Consider the following 20,103-nt stretch of genomic DNA (forward strand, 5'->3'; position numbering starts at 1 on the left):
CCTACCTCCTGGGGTAAATAGCGATGAATCACCTTCGTATCATTGGATGCGTAAAACCCCTTGTGGTATTGTGAGACGAAGGTTACGAGCCCATCCTCAATAAATATATTGCGACGGCCCCCGCTGTCGGTATTGCAATGCCGAATGCTTAATAGCTCTGGCGCTCGAGCCGGCTGGCCACCACTCACGTGAATAGCAATAGCAAGCTTCTCACGGAAATGCGCTACCCGTTGAAGGTATACGTCAATTGCTGCCATCCGTAGCCGACCGGCACTACTCTCGATAAATCGCTGCCGTACCGGGCCGTGCTGCCGTACCCGCCCGATTAGCCATTGCTCGCCGTCTACCGGCCATGGCGTACGGGTGTCTTTTAAGAAATTCCACCCGTGGGATGTCTCGGTGGGATCGTCGTAAATTGCCTGCCATGGAATAGCTGGAACGGACCCATTTTCGACGAATAATAGCTCATTGTGAAGGATTTGGCGTGCCGACGTTGTAAGCCCGTGGATGAACCCACGGAAGTCACCTATTGAGAAATTGAATTGCTGGTAAAGTAGCTGGTCCTGATTCATCCAGCCGACGTGGCCCGTAGTGGTGCTATTGTAATGGATCTTTAAGCCGTACGTCCGTAGATCTAATAACCATTGAATTGGACTATTAGTTCCACGGACCATGAATTGGCTTACCATCTCAGCCACCCACTCTCGAAATGATCGCTGGGTCTGCCGAGCCTGGGTAAATTGAATGAATTGCGATGACTGCGTCGGTGGCAGAACTGGGCCATTTTCAAAATTGAAAAATGGATCATCTGATGTCTGAAATTGATCATCTGATGTCTGAAATTCAGGCGTATCGAGTGGACTCTCGGTATCCCAATCCCCTGCCATTTGATGCTCCGCTAGCTGATATAGCATTGCCTCAGCCGTGGAATCCAATTTCAATGCCTTATGGACTACCATGAATCGTGCGATTTTAATAAGCTTCGATAAAATAGGTGGATAGCTCTCTGCTGTACGCCAGCCTGTCTCACCACGACCGAGCACTGCCGTAGCACAAATCAGCGCGCTCTCATAGTCCTCGACCTTAATTCGATGATTCAAAAGCTCAATGCAAAAATTGAGACACGCTAGATCAATAGGAGCTAGCTGAAACGGAGAATCGGTGCTATTTTGCTGATTCGCTAGCGATTCGCTAGCAATTCGCTGCGTGGGATAATCCTCGGTGTCACTCTCTGAATGCGCACTCTCTGAATGCTCGCTATTATCGTCTGAACTAGCCGTGGTTGAACTAGCCGTGGCTAGGCTGGCTGGCCTAGCAATGCCTACGCTAGGTAATGCGCCCGGCTGAGCCAGTTTCCAAAGCGAATTCCACGCGGCTCGCTGGCGCCTAGTGAATTTGTAATTTGGACTGGCCCATTCATGCGACGCCTGCGTACGAGTGAAAAACATCAAGATTTGCTGCCACGGTATGGTATGTCTCTCGATGTTATCGGCATCCATGTAAGCTTGCAATGGCTGGTGCGGCAGTCGGTCACGCTCCGTTCGTACGGCTTCGGTGCGAATTGTATGGCTAGTTTTCGTACAAATCAACTGGCTAATTCTCGCGACAGCCGCCATTGCATCCCATATAGCGCTTGCCGCCATTTCCGTCGGATCGTATGAATCGACCTCGGGTGCTCGGACGCAGTCAATAAGGTGCTGCGGGTCGATTCCACGGAGGTAGACGGCCCACCGCGTACGACGGAGCCATGGATTCGCGTCATCGCGCTCGCCAGCTTCAATTAGCTGGGGTAGCTCACTTTCCTCTTTGAAAGCTAGTTCGATTTCATCAATAAGCCGGTCGCCGACCTCGGTCGCGGGCATTAAATCGGTCTCGGCAATGGCCTCCGCCCCGAGCGTACGCACCCGAATGTAATGAGATCCTGGGCCCTGGATAAATGCGCGCTGGCATCTAACGACGCGCGTAAATTGCTGAATTTGCTGCTCGGCAGCCGATGATCGTTGGGTTAACTGGCTAGGTCGTCCTCCGGCGTTTTTAGGTGCGACCCAGCCATGTTGGTCACGCCAATGCTGTCGCATGGTCTTCACCGTACGTGCGATAAATTGGCAGAACGGACCCTTTTCACATAAAATGCCATCCGAAAAAACTGGTAAATTAGCAATTGGCTGGTGTACGACGGTCGGGGGCTGCCATTCATCGCATTCTTGCGAGCGCTCGTACGTCTCAATAATAGCTTTAGCAATTTGGCGCGCTTTTGGCTTCCCAAATCGATGATTAGCTGACTGGAGGTGCCGGAAGACCTCTCTCGGTCTAACAACGTGCTCGCATCGCTTACAGACGAGAACTGGGTCTGTCGAAGGTTGGTGAAAGAATTGGTTTTGCATAATGAATGTGTAGATATATATCGTATAATAATGAATTGCATAGAATTTGACAAATGTTGAATGCTAACTTTGGGGTAAAATGGTGTAAAAGAAAAGTGAGATAATAGCTAGGAAGCTTCAAAACCCCCTGAATTAATTGCTACCCCTCCTAGTCATTATTGACTAGTATTATCGAGGTTGTTCTATTCGTCTAGAGTGCTATGGCGGCGTCTTAGGTGCTAATCGTACACCGTAATAGTACACCCCAACAAAACATCTACAATTTTCAATCGCCTATTTCTCGAGAATTAGAAGGCTGCGCATGCTCCGAAGAAAATAGGAGATAAATTAGATACTCTATTATAACTAGTCAAAATTTGAGGCTAATCGGAGGACTCTACACCTCCGCAGTCTGGCGACGAAGTAAACCTGCAGTCAGGCGTACGACCCACTTTTCCTGCCATAGTTAAGGGAAAACCCTAACCTGCAGTCTGCCAGACTGCAGCTACCCCCGTGGGATAGGGTTACCTGCCGTCGTGGGCGTTGCGTTGCGGGCGGACAGGTGGAAAGCGCGGATTAGGTTGTATAGAATCAAGCCGCTTTGATATCGCGCTAAAGCAACTTTATCTGTGCTAGTGCGGGCACTAAGCCAAATCCGGTTAGCCTAGTTGTGAGGTGCGAACATAGACCACCCTACCAAAATTGCCAGCCTTACGGCTTTCAGCCCAAACAGCTGACTTAAGGCGAGTCGCTAGCTTGTGTTCCGGCAACCTTGAATCGCTGAAGTCGTGGCTCAAGATGTTTCAGATGAACACTATGTAAAAGGGGCCACCGGTACTGTTCTCGCTCCGCGGTAACTGCCACCCGCATTTTCGGTTCAAGCTCAAGGATGTTTGCCGCTAAGCGATCGCGTCGGTTGGCGATTGATTCTTCATCGGATGTGATCTCGTCTTCGGTGTCACGCGCGGCCAACGGAACTTGTCGTCTGTGCCTCTTGCGGGGCCGGAGCATCCGTCCAGAATGTCCTAAGACCTCATATTCATCCAAGGCTTGGATCATTTGCATGCAGAAATCTTGCGCCGCAGTCCCTTTGACCTTGCGCTGGGCCTTTAACAATGAGTCATCTCCAATTCTGATACTAAAGCCAAAAATAGTCTGCGGTGCTTTGGTCTTCCATGCCGGGGCATCGGGATTCTGGGAAAACCGATCGGCGATCTGTAACAATTTCTCATAGAATTCCCCTTCAGGAAGCCTAACCAGATCCATCTCTGGTTCCATAGCGTTCTCCATGTACTGAGATTCGCCAGACGAGCGGCCCCAGCCAGTCGTTGGATAGTGTTTGATATATTCGGCAGGGAAAGGGTCACCCCCTCGCGACACACCATACCATTGCCTGTAGTGTTCGTACAATCCGGCATTGAAGTTAGACCACCATACCTCCTGTCCTGTATCCTTAGACCTGCGCATAAATCCATTGCTATGTGGGTATGGAAGTAACCAGTGGCTTTGGAGGAATGAAGTCCTTAAGACTTTCTTCCACTCCCGCGCTCTATCCTTGCCCAGAATTTGGTGGAGAGCCTCGAAGCTTTGCTGGTACACCATACGATATGGCTTGTCCTTCCACCCCTTCCGATCAAAACGGCCATCTTTCCACTCCCATAGCCAAGCGAAGATAGTGTCCACGCTCTTTACTGCGATCCGACGCTGATCTAGAAGCTGTAATGGTTGGGCGCCCTCAATAAATACGCCGCTGATGCTGTCATAGCTAAGGGGAACCTCTCCTGCTAGAGCCCGAGAAGCATGGTCTGGGTGTAATAGTCGTTTGACCTGTAGAAACACGTCCTTACGAAACACGCAAAGAGACAGCTGTCGTAGGAAGTCCGCGAGAAGATCGAGGCAAGGAGGAATTGAGCTAAATTCTTCCATCCAGCGGTGGGCCTGGTGCACCCGTAGGAAGTCCAGACGAACGTCTCGGATCTGCGCATACCGTGCGTGGAACGCCGCCTGTATCGAAGGGCTGTTGAACATCATATATTGCGCGGACGGTTGTCGAAAGGTCATCGTATCCCAGTTGAGCTTATCCAGAAACCAGGCATATCCATATTTCTCCATGCTACTTTGGAATCCTAGACCTTCACACCGGCGAAGGCCGTCCGTCCGCCGAGCATCAGGCTGGAACCAGACATCCCGCCAGCAGCCGGACACACGCTGTAGAAGGCCACCCGTATAGGAAAATTGTAGGCAGCGCAGAAACATCATCATAACCCGAGTATGTTCCCACGTGACGAAATGGCGGTCATTGATGCTATAAACGGTCTCAAACCCTACGCAGAACTTATTGATATTCCAGTGGAACCAAAAGAGGAGGGTCGAGGTGGGGAGGGAGTAAAACGGCTCAACCTCCGATAGAACCCCGGGAAGTTGCGCCTGATGAAGGTTGCGTTCTCGGAATTCCTGATCGATGGCATAGAAAAGACGCCGGGAGATACGGTGCTCTTCGCGAAGACCAAATACTTTCATATATGATCCTTGTAAGGCAGCATGGCACCGCTGCTTCATGTTGAGATAAGCCCGCATCAACGCGACGGGGTCATGACTAAGACCTCCTCCGACATACTGCCACGTCTTACGTAGCTGGGGGTCTAGCGCTAAGGTGTCTACGGCCGAGTTCGTAAATGGGTATACATCCCCTGCCGCGAAAACCTCCTTGACGCTCGAATAAAGCTGCGTATAGAGAAGGCCTGCCTGCCGCTGTGGGGCGGCTCGATGCGTCTCTAGTGTGAGGCTGCCCGAGTCGTAGAGTAGGCTGATCGGATAAAACTGCTGCTTTGGACGTGAGGACTCAGGAGGATGCTGCTGCCCAATCCACTCAGCATACGACTCTAAGCAGCATCGCCGCCAGAGGATGGTCTGTGGCACTAGTTGGTTTGCACGGGGCTCTCCGTCCGAACGGTGCCTAGATGCGTTGAGTCCAACACCACCAACCTGTGAGGGCCCAGTAGGACAGGTCTCTTTCCCAATATCAATATAGAATTGATCGGAGAGATGAGACTCGTCGATCGTGTTACCCCAATGCTGGGCAAACTCCTGCATCATACCGTCCCACGTATTTGCTTTGGTCAATGTCTTCAGGTTTTTACCTTGGACAAGGATAGTCACGTCCGAGAATTGCTGGAGTCCAGCGCTCTCGATGGTCTCCAGAATACTTGCCCACACAAGCGAGAGTGCATTTGGTGGGAGGAAATAGAATAGAAGCTGCTCCCGAGCGACTGGATCCACTCGCTGCGAGCGCATCTCAACACCCCGGGCCGTAGCATTTAGCCGGCTGTGGTCAAAGCTAGAAGGATAATGCTGGACAAGCGAACCATCGTGATGGCGGTAGATTGCAGGGAGGAGTATCTGGTCTATCCAGATCCGAAAGTCATCATCACGGAGGCGGCTGGATTGCTGCTCCTCCCGGTATAGCCGCGGGAATAGGAAGTAAAGAGATATATCCTCAAATCCGACTAACCGTCCAAATGTATAATGTGGGATCTTATGCACCGGCCGTCGGACGTGATGAGCGCGACCATTGCTTCCAATATAGTGTGTAGGAATGGGATTTAGATGTAGGCTCGAACGAAGATCAGAGACAGGCATCTGAGTCGAGTTCCACCGCACTCCAAGTTTGGCCACTGCTAGGCTGTGCGCGAATCCAACAATACTATCGATATCAAATGTCACCGCCGTTGGGCGTTCTGGCTTATGATCGGCGGCAAGGCAGAGGTGGACTGGACGAGCGTCAGGCGTGGCTAGACTTATCCCGGTATAGATCTCCCGTTTTCGGGCTGCGCTGGTCTTTCCTGCTAGGTTGTCCTCACGTCTAGCCATTGTCGCCGCACTGAGAACATCTGGGTATCCCCCATCTACCTGAATCCGGTCTATATACTCTCCTAGGCCGAGATGCTCCGTGTGCTGTATTCCATGTTCACTCTCCTGCTCCGTATGGCACTGGCGGCAGCAGCCATGGTGTTGTTGAAGCTGGTCAGTAAGAAGCTGGGCTAATTTATGGATATTGCTAGCCGCGTTGGTTGTCAAGTCTTCGGATTGCACGGGGGGTGGAACCACAAACGGCTCGGTCGCTTGAACCGGGGTTTCAGTTATCCCTCGTATAGGACTGGCTTCGGTGGTCCTTTCTTGTGCACTGTCCGGCGAGATTGCTAGAGTAGGATCGTTGGCTATATCAGTCGTGGATTCCAGCAGCACCTCGTTATCTATCGGCGGGATCTCAGGCATCGATGGTTCCCATGGTCCAAGGTCGGGGCTAAGAGGTGGTAGAAGTTGCTCAACCTCGGTGGCGATGGAGAGTTCCCCCGGAGGAAAATAGGTTGACGGAGGTTCATTGATATCAGTGGATAGGGGCACTGTGGTAGAATAGTGCTCGTCGAATTGCTGGGCACGATGTACAGCGCGGGCAGACTGTCGCCGGTTCCGCCGTTGCGTGACATTCGATACTTGCTTTGCCTTAGTAGATGTATATGTTCGCGGTCGTCCTCTTTTTCGCGTTGGAACTTCTGATGGTGGTGCCATGATAAGCTAGTGTTCTTGATGCGACAGTACGTGGCGGGAAAGGCCTCCATTTTTCAAGTGATACGAATAGGGGCGCAGAGAGATCCAGTCAGCATAGGAATCGAACCTAGAATCGAATCTATCAGATAGTTACGCCGTGTTCCGAAAGAGGTTTAGTTTTGACCACGAAAATCAAAAAGGGTTTAGTTTTGACCACGAAATTCAGAAGGGTTTAGTGTATACTTAGATAAGCACTTTGGCATCGAAAATGATCGGATTCAACAGACCATAACTCCATGGCTATTCTATTTATGAAAATTCGGATTGAATATTTGGAATGCCAGGGCATTTTATCATGATGACAGTGCCACTTATAGGTCTACATGGTTGTGGTTGTCGTAAGTCGTGGTCAAGATATCGTACATGGTTGTTTTGACGAGTATGCCGCACGGGATACCGTCGGGCCCTATCTAGGAGGTCTGATAGATAATAAGCGGGACTACTATAGTCGTCTTAGAGTTCCTATGGTATATACGTTGGCGGCTGTAGAGTGCGCCAGAAACCGCAAAACCGCAAACCCAACCCAACCCAAACCGCAAATGGGTTGGGTTTTGGGGCCAGTTCCAGAAACCATTGCGGTTTTTGGTTTTCGAGGTTCAAACCGCAGTGGGTTCTTGGGGCCCAATGGGTTGATAAACAATGCAAACTGGGTGGGTCCTTGTGACTGCATATTTTATGCAGTTTTGCGCTGCTTCTTATGGTATTTGATTTACAGCTAAAGTGGATTTTTGACTTACGTAAATGGGTTCTTCAGCTTATAGCAGTATATTCTGACAGCCGTCAGAATATACGATTATTTAGCTAGTGTTGGCTTCTTAATAGCCGTCGGGAATTGGGTTAATATGGTTGAATTGGCAATTGTGTTAATCACTAATAATACTTGTATAGATCCTCGTCACGTCTGATCCGTTTTCGAGCTCTTACTGAAGCACGGATCTGAGTGCTTTCCTCCTCACAAGAAGGAAGAGGAGGGTCGGCATCATGATCGATTATACCTTGTATATCCCCTCTACCTTGTACCTCTTCCTCTTCCTGTGTTTGCTCTTCTTCGGTATCACTGATTGGATCAACGCTGACCGTATCGGGTGTAGTTTCCTTCTCTTCCTTCGCCGCTTCAATCTCGTCGCGAGTAAAGATTTCCTGTAGGAATGCCGCCTGTTCCTCCTCGATCTCGAACTTTGAAATACAAAGAAACATCATTAACTCCTGAATAGTTGTTGCACTCAATCTCCCACGGCGATAATGACAGATATCTCGAGCAGTGTTGAATAGTCGTTCAACACCAGCTCCAGTCGCAGGGATTGATAGTATATCTCGTGCTAGGGCTGCAAGAGTAGGGAAACGATGAGCATTCTCCCTCCAAAACATTAAAGGCGCCATATCTATAGTAGCTTTAGGTCATTAGGATCATACATAGCAGAGCGGTTTAGAATACATACGACTGTCAAGGTATTGTGAAAGCTCATCTCCTGCTATAGTAGAGCGGGGACGCTTTGGCTTAACCATCGAGTCAAGACGTGATATTCCCCTCCCTAACGAAAGAGATGGAGTGGATATCGATTGTTGGGCAAGGCGTTCTTTGTAGACAGTCAAGTGTTCTTCGATAGATTTCCGGTATGTCGTACGCCAACGATCATCCCAATCATCTGTTTGAAAGAATTGGAACTTATTCGCTGGAGCGAGCATTGTAGTGATTGCATAAAGATGCCCTCGTACGTTATCTGTCTCAGAGTAGTATTCATCAAGCTTCTTACGAGCGGCTTGTAACGCCTGAAGCATCTGTCGCTTCCAGAGAGTCTTCTTCCGCGTTAGCTGGGTAATTGATAGCTCAAGGTGCTCAAATAGCTTATTACAAATCAGGAATACATGATGTGTAGTAGCATCCCGGGTCTTTGATAGTTCAACTGTGAAATCAAAGAAAGGCTGGGTGATAAAGAGAAGGTAATCAACCTGGCGCCATTCTTCGTCATCGAGTACTAGGTCAGGTCGCTCATACTCATCACAAAATGGCTGGAAAAGCGATCGTAGGCGTTTTGCACCTCGAAGCATTAAGAACGTGGAATTCCAGCGTGTTTTGACGTCTTGAAGAGGCATGAGCTTTGTTGTTTCGCCTTGTAGATTATAGAAGGTCTCCCGGCGTTGAGGACTTGCATTCACATAGATAGCAAGGTTTCGAATCTAGAGGTAATGGTTAGTATTATATAATAACTTTAGACGATATAGACATACCTTGGATAGTGTACTAGCAATATCTTGCTTGGTTGCATTCGCACGCGCTGACTGGGATCGTTGCTCTGTCCACCGTGTCTCCGTTGACTCATTTAGCGGGCATGCCTTAATATGCCCAAGAAGCTCATTAAGGCTGAGCTGAATTACATGAGCAAGACATGGAACCCTAATAAGGATAGTGTCTTCTGGCATAGCTTGTTGTAGTGTATCAACTAATGTTTGGTTGTTTGATCAATCAATCAATCAATCAAAGTTCTATTAACCTGTTGGAGCCTAACTAGTATCGTAATGGCTATGCAGGCGCTTCTTTCCAGTTGAAGCAAGAACTCGTGTCCGTACGCCTGATCATGCTCCAGTACAAAAATGAGGCTGGTTCTCAAGGAGTGGAAGCACCAGCCCGTACATGTAAGCCAAACCCATAAAACCCGCAGTACAAATGAGAAATTCAACGCTAATAAGCAATGAATACAAAATGAATGCGTGGATGCACCTCCACCTCTCCAATGTCCTCTCCTTCTCAGTAGACATTTACACACTTCCGCATCAAAGACCCTACCCAGTAAGCACTGAGCAAGATCAAACCCCGTTCTGCGACATCCTCACTTCAGCCTCGATTGCTGATTATCGTTGTTCACTGCCCAGTCAGGCAGCGTGTATTCGAATAGCTCATCGAGATTCTCTCCACCCTCGACGGTGTTGGCAAGCATTGGGTAGTGCCCAGCGTCTTCGGGACTCTGCTCCATGACCTCAAGGTTAAGGTCTCCAGCTTCATCATCGGACTCTTCAGGCTCAGCGTGTTGAAACTGGGCAAGAAGACCGGTTTGGTGCATGAATTTGGCAACGTAGCGGGTTGCCAGCGGGTTCGAAACAATGCTGTCATAATTAGACATATCAAATGGCCCAATTGCTCGATGCAACTGGTCAAATAGACGCTTTCTCAATGCGCCGTATGTCTGGCATTGTAGCAAGACGTGCCTCGGCGTTTGAGAGCCCTCTCCACAGGGGCATTTGTCAGACTCCACTTCATTGATCTTATACAAGAAGTGTCGCAGCGCAATACGCATTGATCTCATTTGTATCATAATCGATGATCGTGGTTTCGACAGGCATTCGTATAGCCTTAAGACCTTCTTATTCGGCCATTTTGGTTGTTTGATGCATTGTCGGTTGTGATAGCGAAGACCCGATCCTCAATCTTATGTTGTAGAAGAACATCGAGGAGCACAGAACTTAGGTTAACGCCAGAATGTGATCCATGAAGTGGTTCGAAGCGGAGAAAAACCTCTCGATATTTCCAGTGCTTATCGATAAAGTAACCAGTTATAGCCATAAATGCCTGTGTGAAAGGCGAAGTCCAGCAATCAAGGGCAATCGAGATCTTTGTGTCTTCTGGGAGTAGGCTCAGAATCTTTTCTCGTTGTTGTTGTACGGAGGATTGGAGCCGACGTCGTATAGTTTTGCTGAAGGGATATCAGGGACCCTTGGCGCGGACTGGGCCATCTGGATTAAGCGATGAAACGTGGGATGCTCAATCAGCCGAAAGGGAAGACGCGCGACAGTAAGAAATGTAAGGATCTCTTGTTCCCATGTCTCTTGACTGAATTCATCGGTTTTCGGCATATTCTAGTCATAAAAAGCCAGTAATTAGACTAGAATTATGTACGATAGAGGACTAGAACTATACCTTTGGCTGTAGAAATCGAGTGATATTTGTCCCTTGATCCTGAGAAGCTCTAATACAGCCTGTGCTGGTAAGGTGACCTTTCATAGTCGAGGTTCCTTGACGCTGTTTCTTCCCATCCTTTGTCTCACGGACGAAGTTCGGGTGCTCAAGAAGCTGTCCACAGCGCTTACACATAGCCTTTGCAGCACCATCAGAGCTATTAGCGACCTGGTGAAATGCATCCCAGGTACTGGACTGATGTTTCGCGTCCCAGGGTATATGACCTTTCTTACCAAACCCTGTCTCTAGCCACCAGCTTACCCAGTCGTTATGGAGCATTTCGTCGTAGAGAAAATAGGCTTTATTCCGACCAGGGCCAACACGTGTGAATGGTGAAGGAAGTGTAGGCGGCAGGGATAGTTGGAGGAAATCTGTATCGAAGGAAGGTAACGTTTCCTGACTCTCGGATAGATCAGGCGTAAAAGGATGATTCCGAGGAGTATAATTGTCAAATTCGCTGCCATAAATCGATGAGGAGAAGAGATATTGCTGGTTTTGAGACATGATGATATTAGAAACACCGCTATTGATAGTAAATAGTAAGAGAGAAGGGTCTGACTTACACAAATTGTGCGGATTCTTTAGGGATGCGACCGACAAACAGAGGATCCCTGAGTGAATTGATACATCGCGATAGAATAATGATATAAAGCCGTTAATTGGATGCTAGTGGCTTATTATATGGGTCAGCCCCATTTTAAACCGCAATAAACCATTACGAACCGCAAGAAACCGCAAGAAACCATTGAGAAACCGCAAAAAGCTATTGAGAAACCGCAAAAAACCATTTCAGCCGAAAGACCAAAGCACGCGACTTTGAATGCTCAGGCAGCCGTTGCCATTATCAGCCCGTAATAGTCGATAATGGCTTGTATTCTGAGGTAAGTTAAGAAATCAAAGTGTGTATCTAGTTATCTCTAGCCTCTATTTCTGAGATAATTCAGAAAGTAAGGCGTAATATAGCTCTTAAGAATTAGACGTACAATTATATCAGGTTTGTTGCGATCTTTATATCAACAGAGGATTTATGCCAGATATATCGCAATAAACATGGAAGAATATTTAACACCTAACAATTTCAACCGTCTATCGTTTAATATACCTAAAAGCGAAGGAGATATCATTACCTATACTAATAAACCTATATACAAATAAATTACTATCGATTTCATTGCGTTTATAAAAAAAAATTAGATCAGCTTTCATTGTGACCAGTACAAGGTTAAATAACAGTAAGTTAATATATTAGTATGAATCAGCAGATTTATGTATGCCAAGGCCATGATTTTATGCAAAAATGGATTTTGTTGGGGCCCCATTGGGGAACCGCAATGGTTTGTGGTTTGGGTGCGGTTTGGGCGGTTAGAAACCGCACCCACTGCGGTTTGGGTTTTGGGGGGAAGGTTTGCCCCCAATTGCGGTTTTTGGCGCAGTCTAGGCGGCTGACCACGATGACTAACAATCTATGACTGCTATTGATTCTTACTCTAGTCAAGGTATTAAGGGAAGAGTGTCGGATAGCCTGGTCGCTAGCTATTTCCTGCCTAATACTAATCGTCGACCGCGGTATATTCTGAATTGCCATTAAAGCTGGCTTAGAGGTCAATAGAATACCACCGGTGGCTGCCGTTTTTGGTTTTCTGTGTTAACCTATATAACGAAGGATACGGAAGCACCTAGTAGTACGAAAAAAGGTAGCGCCTAAGTCGGCTTGCAAATATATATGGCAACCTCCGCTCTACCGGAAACTGTTGCAATGCGGTATAAATTCGTCGATAGAGCGTGCGGAATGGTTTATTGTCCTAGTTAATTCGTTGTCGACTATTACCGGAGCCAAATAAAGCTCGACATGCTTGATAAGGGTTCCTAAAACTAGTCCGGTGGCTAGTTACTGCAGTTATATCCCCGTTCAAGATAACGGAAAGACCCTAATAGTAGAATTGGACTTGATTGTCTAGAATCGCCGAGCGAGCATCCGGTCGGATCTCTCGCCGGATAGTCCGTAAAATGTCTAACCGCATCTGCTGGAGACATAGATGAGCCAGCAATGATAGAATTCGATTGGTGATAGCGTCCTCCTTAGGATATTGCCGCAACCATTCTAAGCCTAAGTCAGCGCGGCGAGTAAGATCAAAGAAGTGCTGGATATGGCCACCACATTCGAGATATCGACGCTGGAGCGTGCCGCTGCCAAACAGGACAAAGTCGGTGATATCGGGGAAGAAAGCCGGCCGAGCCTAATCAATGCGAGACTCAATCTAGCAGTAGCCATAATGCTCTAGCGTGTGGCTGAACCCGAGCCCATAAATCACCTACGCTGGCCCGGCTGACTGTGCGGCACGCTTACGCCGACTCCACCACAGCGAGCCTTGTCGGGAATAATCATGGCCCCTAGCAGCGACACGGAGACAGGAGAGGAACATATCCATCATTTTCGTCTGCTCCCACGTTGTCAACCTAGGAGAACATCTAGCTCGGAGTAGCTCGAACCTAGAGTAAACTTATTTAGATTATGCCAGACGTAATCAACGAAGTCAGCGGTGCGGACTACCTATACATGCTAGGGGGGCCCCATGAACCTAGTGGAGAGGTTCACACCTCTAAGAGAGCGCAGTACCGCCATAAGGCTGTGAAATAATCCCCACGAGATACGATATTCTTCTCGGATGCCGAAGGCTCGCTGCCGAGAGTCCATAAGCCCAAAGTGGCAGCGACGTTTGCTAGTAAGGTACGCGCGTTTAGTGACCCCTTTGCCCCATGACGATGCCTTACGAAGGCACTGTGCGCTATTACGGAGCTGAGAGTCCAATGCTAGTTGTCGCAGTTCCGGATTCTGAAATGAAATGTACGGGTGGCATCGATAATCTCCTTCGTGAGGTTATACATTTGGCTATATAATACACCTCCGCGGCGAAGACGGAACCGGGCAGGTGTCCGTGTCGTTAGAGAACCCGCATCTCGGAGCATTGCCTTATGATAAAAGTTCTGGTTCGACTTAAGGACATTCCCATCATAAAGCTGATAGAGATGATTCCGGAGGCAACAGCGTCGCCAGATGTATGTTTGTGCTTCCTGTGATGAATCGCCGCCTTTATCGCCTTGGGGAATACCGCCTTGCGGGCAGGTTTCCTTGCCCACGTCAGCGTATAGCCGCTCGTGTAACACGTGAGAGAAATTTAAAACGCGATGCAGCTCGCGGTCGAAACTTTCGATGACTGCGAGCATATCGGATGGCGTATCAGCAGATTTAAACCGTAGTTTAATCCCTTTCGCCTCGACTAATAGCTGGGGGTCACGAAAATCTTGTAATCCAGGCTGTTCGACCGTCGCGAGGACGTACTGCCATAGCTGAGTCAGGCATTGCGGCGGTAGGAAATACGACATCTGTAGCTGAGGCTGGTGACCGGGCGTTTCGTGCAAACGATTCTCAATCCGGGAAGCACGGCAGGTGGCCAAGGCATGCCGATAACTCGCCGGTAGGTGCTGGAGGTGATCAGTGGTGCAGACTCGATGGAGGGCAGGATAGAAGATCTGATCAAACCACTGTGTGAACTGCTTGTTGGTTAACCTCGTAAAGTCCTGATGGCAGAGTAAATGCGGAAAGAAGAGATGGAGAGTTAGGAAATCAGCGCCTTTAACCCGTGCGAAGAGGAAATGTGGCACGTCTTTTAGTCTGGACGTAAGCAATCGGGGCCGGTGGTTATTATCAGTCACCCGTTTGATAGTGAGATGGACATCGTTATGAATGTTTTGATAGTATTGCGGGGCCGAATAGAATCGGATCCCGTGCACTGCTACGGCCGGAGAGTCCACGAAGCCCAAGATACTGTCCACATCGAAGGAGGTTTTCGGCGGTATTCGCTGGGCCTGTTTAGTATGAAGACAGACTTGCTTTGGTTTGCTATCTAAGTGCGAGGGAGTTACCCCGGAGAATAACTCCTGCCATTGGGCAGGGCTAAGGGGCGATTTTTCCTGGTGAACTTGCTGGGGGAGGAGCTGTGGCTTATCTAGAGTGTGAGGGACAGCTTGGTGGAAGAGCTGATTCAACTTGTAATGATTGAAGTCTCCTTTAGCTCTGATATGGGCCGTAAGAGATTCCCGGTGCTGATCAGCGCTATATCCATGGATCCCGCCTAGAAATTGTTGCGCCAGCTTCTCGGTCGCATATTCTAGATCGGTATAGGAGTCATCCTCGATAAGATTTGGCTGGTCTTCAGCATACCACTCCGGAATCTGAGAGTCGGTCTCATATTCTTCATTATCAGCCGAGTCCACCCCAAATTTTCTTGGTGATGTTGGTCACACTCTATATCACTTCTACATATCTCACCGGTATGGGCCTCCTCTCCTAGACAAGTGGGCACATCACCTGGCGAGTAATCGATATCGTCACCAAGACTAGTTTCTATCGTAGTATCATGTATGGTTGAGAGTGAGGCCGATAGGGACGAGATAGCTTTATTGCTCTGATCCGCATAGGGCTGCTCACCCCCTAGAGAGCCTAAGACACAAGTGGTAGTGTCAATGGATCGTTCTTTCTGGCGTTTGCGGTACTCCTTGGCACGGATGGCATCGAGATGACGGCGGTGAAGGACATGAGGATCTTGATCTGTATCAGAGGGAAACCTTATATTAATCGCGCGGTATAAACCACTAGAAATGCTTATTTTATGCTCATTGGAATTAGAACATGTCTTTAGCCCCTCCTCTTCCGAAATATCAGGACAGGACTGAGCTGGTCGGTCCTCTAAGGGAACAACCCGCTCTTCTTTAGATTCCTTCTCTACTCGTCGACGAGCCCTATTTTGGCGTTGCCGCTCCCGTATCCGCTCCTTAGCCTCGTCAACGCTAAAGCGCGGATGAGACCTTTGCGGATATTTCAAATCAGATAGGCTTTTTCGAGTCATGTTAAAAATATGATCATCAAGAAGAAAGTACGGACAAAGTGGAATAAAATGGGCATCCACCCATTTCAAGTTTTTTTTATTCAGGGGGCGTAAAGACGAGAAAAGCTAGAACCGGATCAGACGGAATTTGATACATCCATTTTCGACTTGCTTGACATATTACATGTGGTTGATAGAAATCAACCAATCATAATAGGAATTGTGCCATTTTTGGCAGGGATTCACCTATTTTGACAGGGATTCATCTATTTTGACAGGGATTCAAGGACTCAGCCCGTATTGATTGGCCGAGACCGATCTTAGCCTCCGTTTATGGGTAGACGTTAAGACTAAATAAGAAATCGTCACGCCGCGCTATCTCGATAAGGAAAGCGTCACGCTCTTGGCGAGAAACTCGAAATCATCAACTTTTCGACGACGAGCTGTGACAGCAACATTCATCCAGACCTCCCAAGGCGTGTCGTTTGGAATTCCTGATTGTCTAGATAATTACCTGATACCAGCTTGGCTCGTCTAAATTATGTTTCTGGTCATAAACTTAAGTACCGATTGGCACATGGAGAGAGAGTTCAAGTTGATTGAAAATCAACTTGGTTCTTCGTATAGACAATGCGGGAATCAATTCCGATGGTGCGGCTTGATTCCTAGCCTGCACCAGCCTCATATCACAACAAGTTTAAACCGCAGCACACAGATTGGACCGTGCAGCGTCGACAGTTCAGTTTGCGCTTAGCGTATGCCACCACGTTCAACAGCTGCCAGGGCCTCACCTTGGGCCGTGTGGTATTTGACTTGACCATGCTGGTCTTTGCTCATGGCCTTCTCTATACCAGCCTATCCCGAGTCGGCTGGCAGATGGCATCTGCATCCTGCGGGACCCAGATAAGACTGGTCACTCCACACTGATTGTGGTGTACCATGATCGGCTCCTGCCTGTCTGAAGTGGGGTGGATAATGAGTATAAGAGGGGACCGAAGCCCGCGAGCCACCTGTTTGCATTGTAGATTTGACGTTTCGCACTAATGAATTTATCTAAACTGCCTTCCGTTTAAAACCCATCCTACTCGACATGCCACCGCGCCAGCGGCCTTCGCCAATGCAGCTCGTAAATAAACAAATAAATAAATAGGAGATAGGTACGGAGTACATTTAGAAAATCCGACCGGTATTAGGTTCATGGCCATCCACTACTGTCTTAGCCTCCTACTATAATACGAGCCAGGTTAAGTCAGGATGTTCAGGAGCCTCACCCACAAAACGTCGAAATCCTCTTAAGGAGACTTTTGCCGAGGAAGGGAGACATTCAGGAGGCGAGGGTATAAACATTACGCTCCAGAATCCAGATTTGATGCCAGCTGGATCTGATCCCCGCCGCAGAGCCCACGGAAAATTGCTAACCGGCCAGCTACGAAGTACGGACTCGTTACTTCCCCTTTCTTTCTCGAAGAGCAGATGTATGTATCCTGATGTTTATCCGAGGTCAATATTCGAGGGGGCGTACACATGCTATTCCCTACAACATCATTACAGGGCGAATAAAACCAATGTTGGGTTACCAGCGTCCCTTCCTTCAATCGATCTTTGAATTTGCACGCGATAAGGTATGGACAATCTGACAGGGATGAACGGGAAAGTACTCTGTGCGAATTTGTGCCTCGTATTTCGATGTGCTAAGTTATAGGTGGCTTCCACAGGCCAACTCACAGACAACAAAAACTTTATATCTGCGGCTCCACTGCCTCACCATTGGAGCCCCGGAAGACACCCACCCGCGTCCACTATCCTGATTAGGGATGGCGGTTTTTGAATCACTGTACTGGATGACATTAAGGGCATTATTATGGTAAGCCCGTAAATAATCCATGTCTTTTCATTTTACGCTCCCACAAAACGGGTAGGCACTACGCTTGGTACACAGACGCGACAGAGAATATCCCATGCACAGATACTGCACAAATACTCGTTGTCAAGACTCGTCATCTACTATGAATGAGCCACAGATCTTCGAGACGGAGCACATACAGAGGACGTTGCCTGATAGATCAAACAACTGGGATTAGCAGTGACGGTGATAAGGTAGACGAAGGGGATAAAGGGGTAGCGAGTGTGTTTCTCGCGGTTATATAAACATACTTGATGCTACACGCAATAACTTATCCAAATAGCTTCACATGGTACCTAACTTGATTGATTTGGCTCAATCCAGAGGGGTGATGTATTGCATATACGGTGGATACTAATACTCGAAAGCCTAAGGACAAAGCCCTCTTTAATCACCAGACAGTCAAGCAATATCGATATTATTTGTTTGATCAAATCACCTAAATTCAATAGCCCTACCCCCACTGGTCTCAATGTAATGGCCAGGCAATTCGAAGCGAAATATTAGAGATAAGGGCAAATTGGATCCTACTCCCGAGAACCAGACTCTGGAACCTGAAGGAGCATTCAAGAAGTATAATAAGGTTTGATGCGAACCTTGCCCCTGTTCTGAATTCAGTTACCAGTTGCCCACACGGCACTTAAGAAGCTGGTTCCGGTCTCCTTCAAAGTGTTCGCAAATCTCTTCACCATGGTATCGACAACGGCAGACGACAACTACAATGCGGGTACTGGTGTACTGGCAACAGCATGGACCTTTACTGCGGCTGCAATTGTGGTCATGGCACTCCGGGTAGTCGCCAAGATCAAGATTGCCAACTTCAACGTCGATGATGTTGCGATGATCATTGCGCTCGTGTGTTGGACCTGCTCTCATCCGCGGAATGACGTGCTGACCCTGCCATCGTGTTTCTATGTGTAGGTGTTCCTCATTGCCAGCACGGCTTGCGTTACCGTCGCAATCCAGGCTGGTCTCGCTCGCAACTCGACCATCACGCACGAACAGGAGGTGCAAGCCAGTATATGGTACCTGGTTTCACAATCTATAAGCATAATCTCATGCGCGACTGGCCGTATCGCATTCATCATGTACCTCCGCCGTCTCGTTCCACTACAATCGAAGACGCGGACTGCCTTATGTTTACTGCTGTGGCTACAACCGCCCGTTAACCTGGTCCCGGTCCTCCTGATGTACCTTCAATGCAAGGACGTGGCCGCGGTCTTTGATGCTACTATAACTGGGGTATATTGCATGCCTGCAAGCATTCAGATGAACTGTAGTTATTTTCAGGGTGGTCCGTATCCCCCCCTCTCTCTTAGCTCCTATGGCTGGCACGCTCGTTGCTGATCGCCCTAGCTTTTAACTCGGCAACGGATCTATACCTCGCGACCTTCCCGATCTACAGCTTCTGGAGCTTGCAACTCAGACTGCGCATCAAGATTGTGCTTCTATGCCTACTCAGTATGGGTCTCTTGTAAGGGCATACAGAACTCCACTTCGAGTATACTCGTGTCTAGATTTTCACTAACCTCATTCACGCCGCTTTCTATATAGTGCCATGGTCGCCTGTATAATCAAGACGGTCGAGCTTTATTCAATCGGTGAAAGGGGATACCCTCCAGTCGTGCAAGCTGAGCTGTTACATTGGGTTTATATCGAGGCAGGCCTGGTGGTGATCACTTCTTCTGCTCCGTGCCTGCGGCCTCTCTTCGCCGCAATGGCGAAAGATTTCAGTAGCTCACCGAGACCGGCGTACGAGCTCACTCCCACTTATGGACAGTCCGGCCACACTCGGTCTCACATCACGTCACGCGCCCACACATACATTCGTGGAGATGCCCACGATGGCTGGGGAGATGGAGACAGTGCCTGCCAGATCCTGGGGGGGACACGTGTTGGTGGAATCACTAAGAAGACGACTGTGACGGTGCGAAACGAGCAGTTATCAGCATAAGTACCCTCGAAGGGGAGCACATGTAATCAGAATTACGCTCGAAAATTTAGCTACTAGGAGGGAAGTGATTAAAAGTCATTGGACCTCATGCTCTATCCCACGGGGGCCCCCAGTCTACTAGACTGCAGGTTTATTTCCTCGTTAGACTGGAGAGGTCTAACAACCTACGATCGCGCTCCAATCTTGGTCAGTTATAGTCGACCATCCAAATTATCTCCCATTTGCTTCGGAGCATGCACAGACTACTAGTTATCGAGAAAATGGCGATTGAAAATTAGAGATGTTTTGTTGGGGGTGTACCATTACGGTATACGATTTGCTTAAGCACCTAAGACGCCACTACAGCACTCCAAACTAGACCTCGCCAAAGTCCAATTGACCCATCGATGGACATGTCCAAAGTGGTTCATGGGCGGGTTTGGACACTCTTCTGGTGT

The 20,103-nt window shown here is 48.5% G+C and overlaps 4 protein-coding genes across 4 annotated transcripts; 1 reads left to right on the forward strand and 3 right to left on the reverse strand.

The window, feature by feature from the left end:
• Positions 1-3,101: 3,101 nt before the first annotated feature.
• Positions 3,102-6,932, reverse strand: N7446_010478 (uncharacterized protein; the record flags this gene model as incomplete). Its single annotated transcript, XM_058519221.1, has 1 exon — positions 3,102-6,932. One exon carries the CDS (start codon positions 6,930-6,932, stop codon positions 3,102-3,104), a length of 3,831 nt encoding a protein of 1,276 aa, XP_058368059.1.
• Positions 6,933-10,679: 3,747 nt separating this feature from the next.
• N7446_010479 (uncharacterized protein) lies at positions 10,680-11,427 on the reverse strand (the record flags this gene model as incomplete). The annotated part of the gene is made up of 2 exons (XM_058519222.1): positions 10,680-10,823; positions 10,885-11,427. Coding segments are annotated over 2 exons (687 nt in total), but the record flags the coding sequence as incomplete, so codon positions are not given.
• Positions 11,428-13,734: 2,307 nt separating this feature from the next.
• Positions 13,735-15,830, reverse strand: N7446_010480 (uncharacterized protein; the record flags this gene model as incomplete). Its single annotated transcript, XM_058519223.1, has 3 exons — positions 13,735-14,790; positions 14,848-15,208; positions 15,229-15,830. The coding sequence occupies 3 exons, from the start codon at positions 15,828-15,830 to the stop codon at positions 13,735-13,737; spliced, it is 2,019 nt and encodes a 672-aa protein (XP_058368061.1).
• Positions 15,831-18,402: 2,572 nt separating this feature from the next.
• Positions 18,403-19,666, forward strand: N7446_010481 (uncharacterized protein; the record flags this gene model as incomplete). The annotated part of the gene is made up of 4 exons (XM_058519224.1): positions 18,403-18,567; positions 18,634-18,954; positions 19,032-19,186; positions 19,267-19,666. 4 exons carry the CDS (start codon positions 18,403-18,405, stop codon positions 19,664-19,666), a joined length of 1,041 nt encoding a protein of 346 aa, XP_058368062.1.
• Positions 19,667-20,103: the final 437 nt, after the last annotated feature.

Source organism: Penicillium canescens (assembly GCF_028828765.1).
Source record: "Penicillium canescens strain IBT 15451 chromosome Unknown utg000007l_segment0_segment0, whole genome shotgun sequence".
NCBI lineage: Eukaryota > Fungi > Ascomycota > Eurotiomycetes > Eurotiales > Aspergillaceae > Penicillium > Penicillium canescens.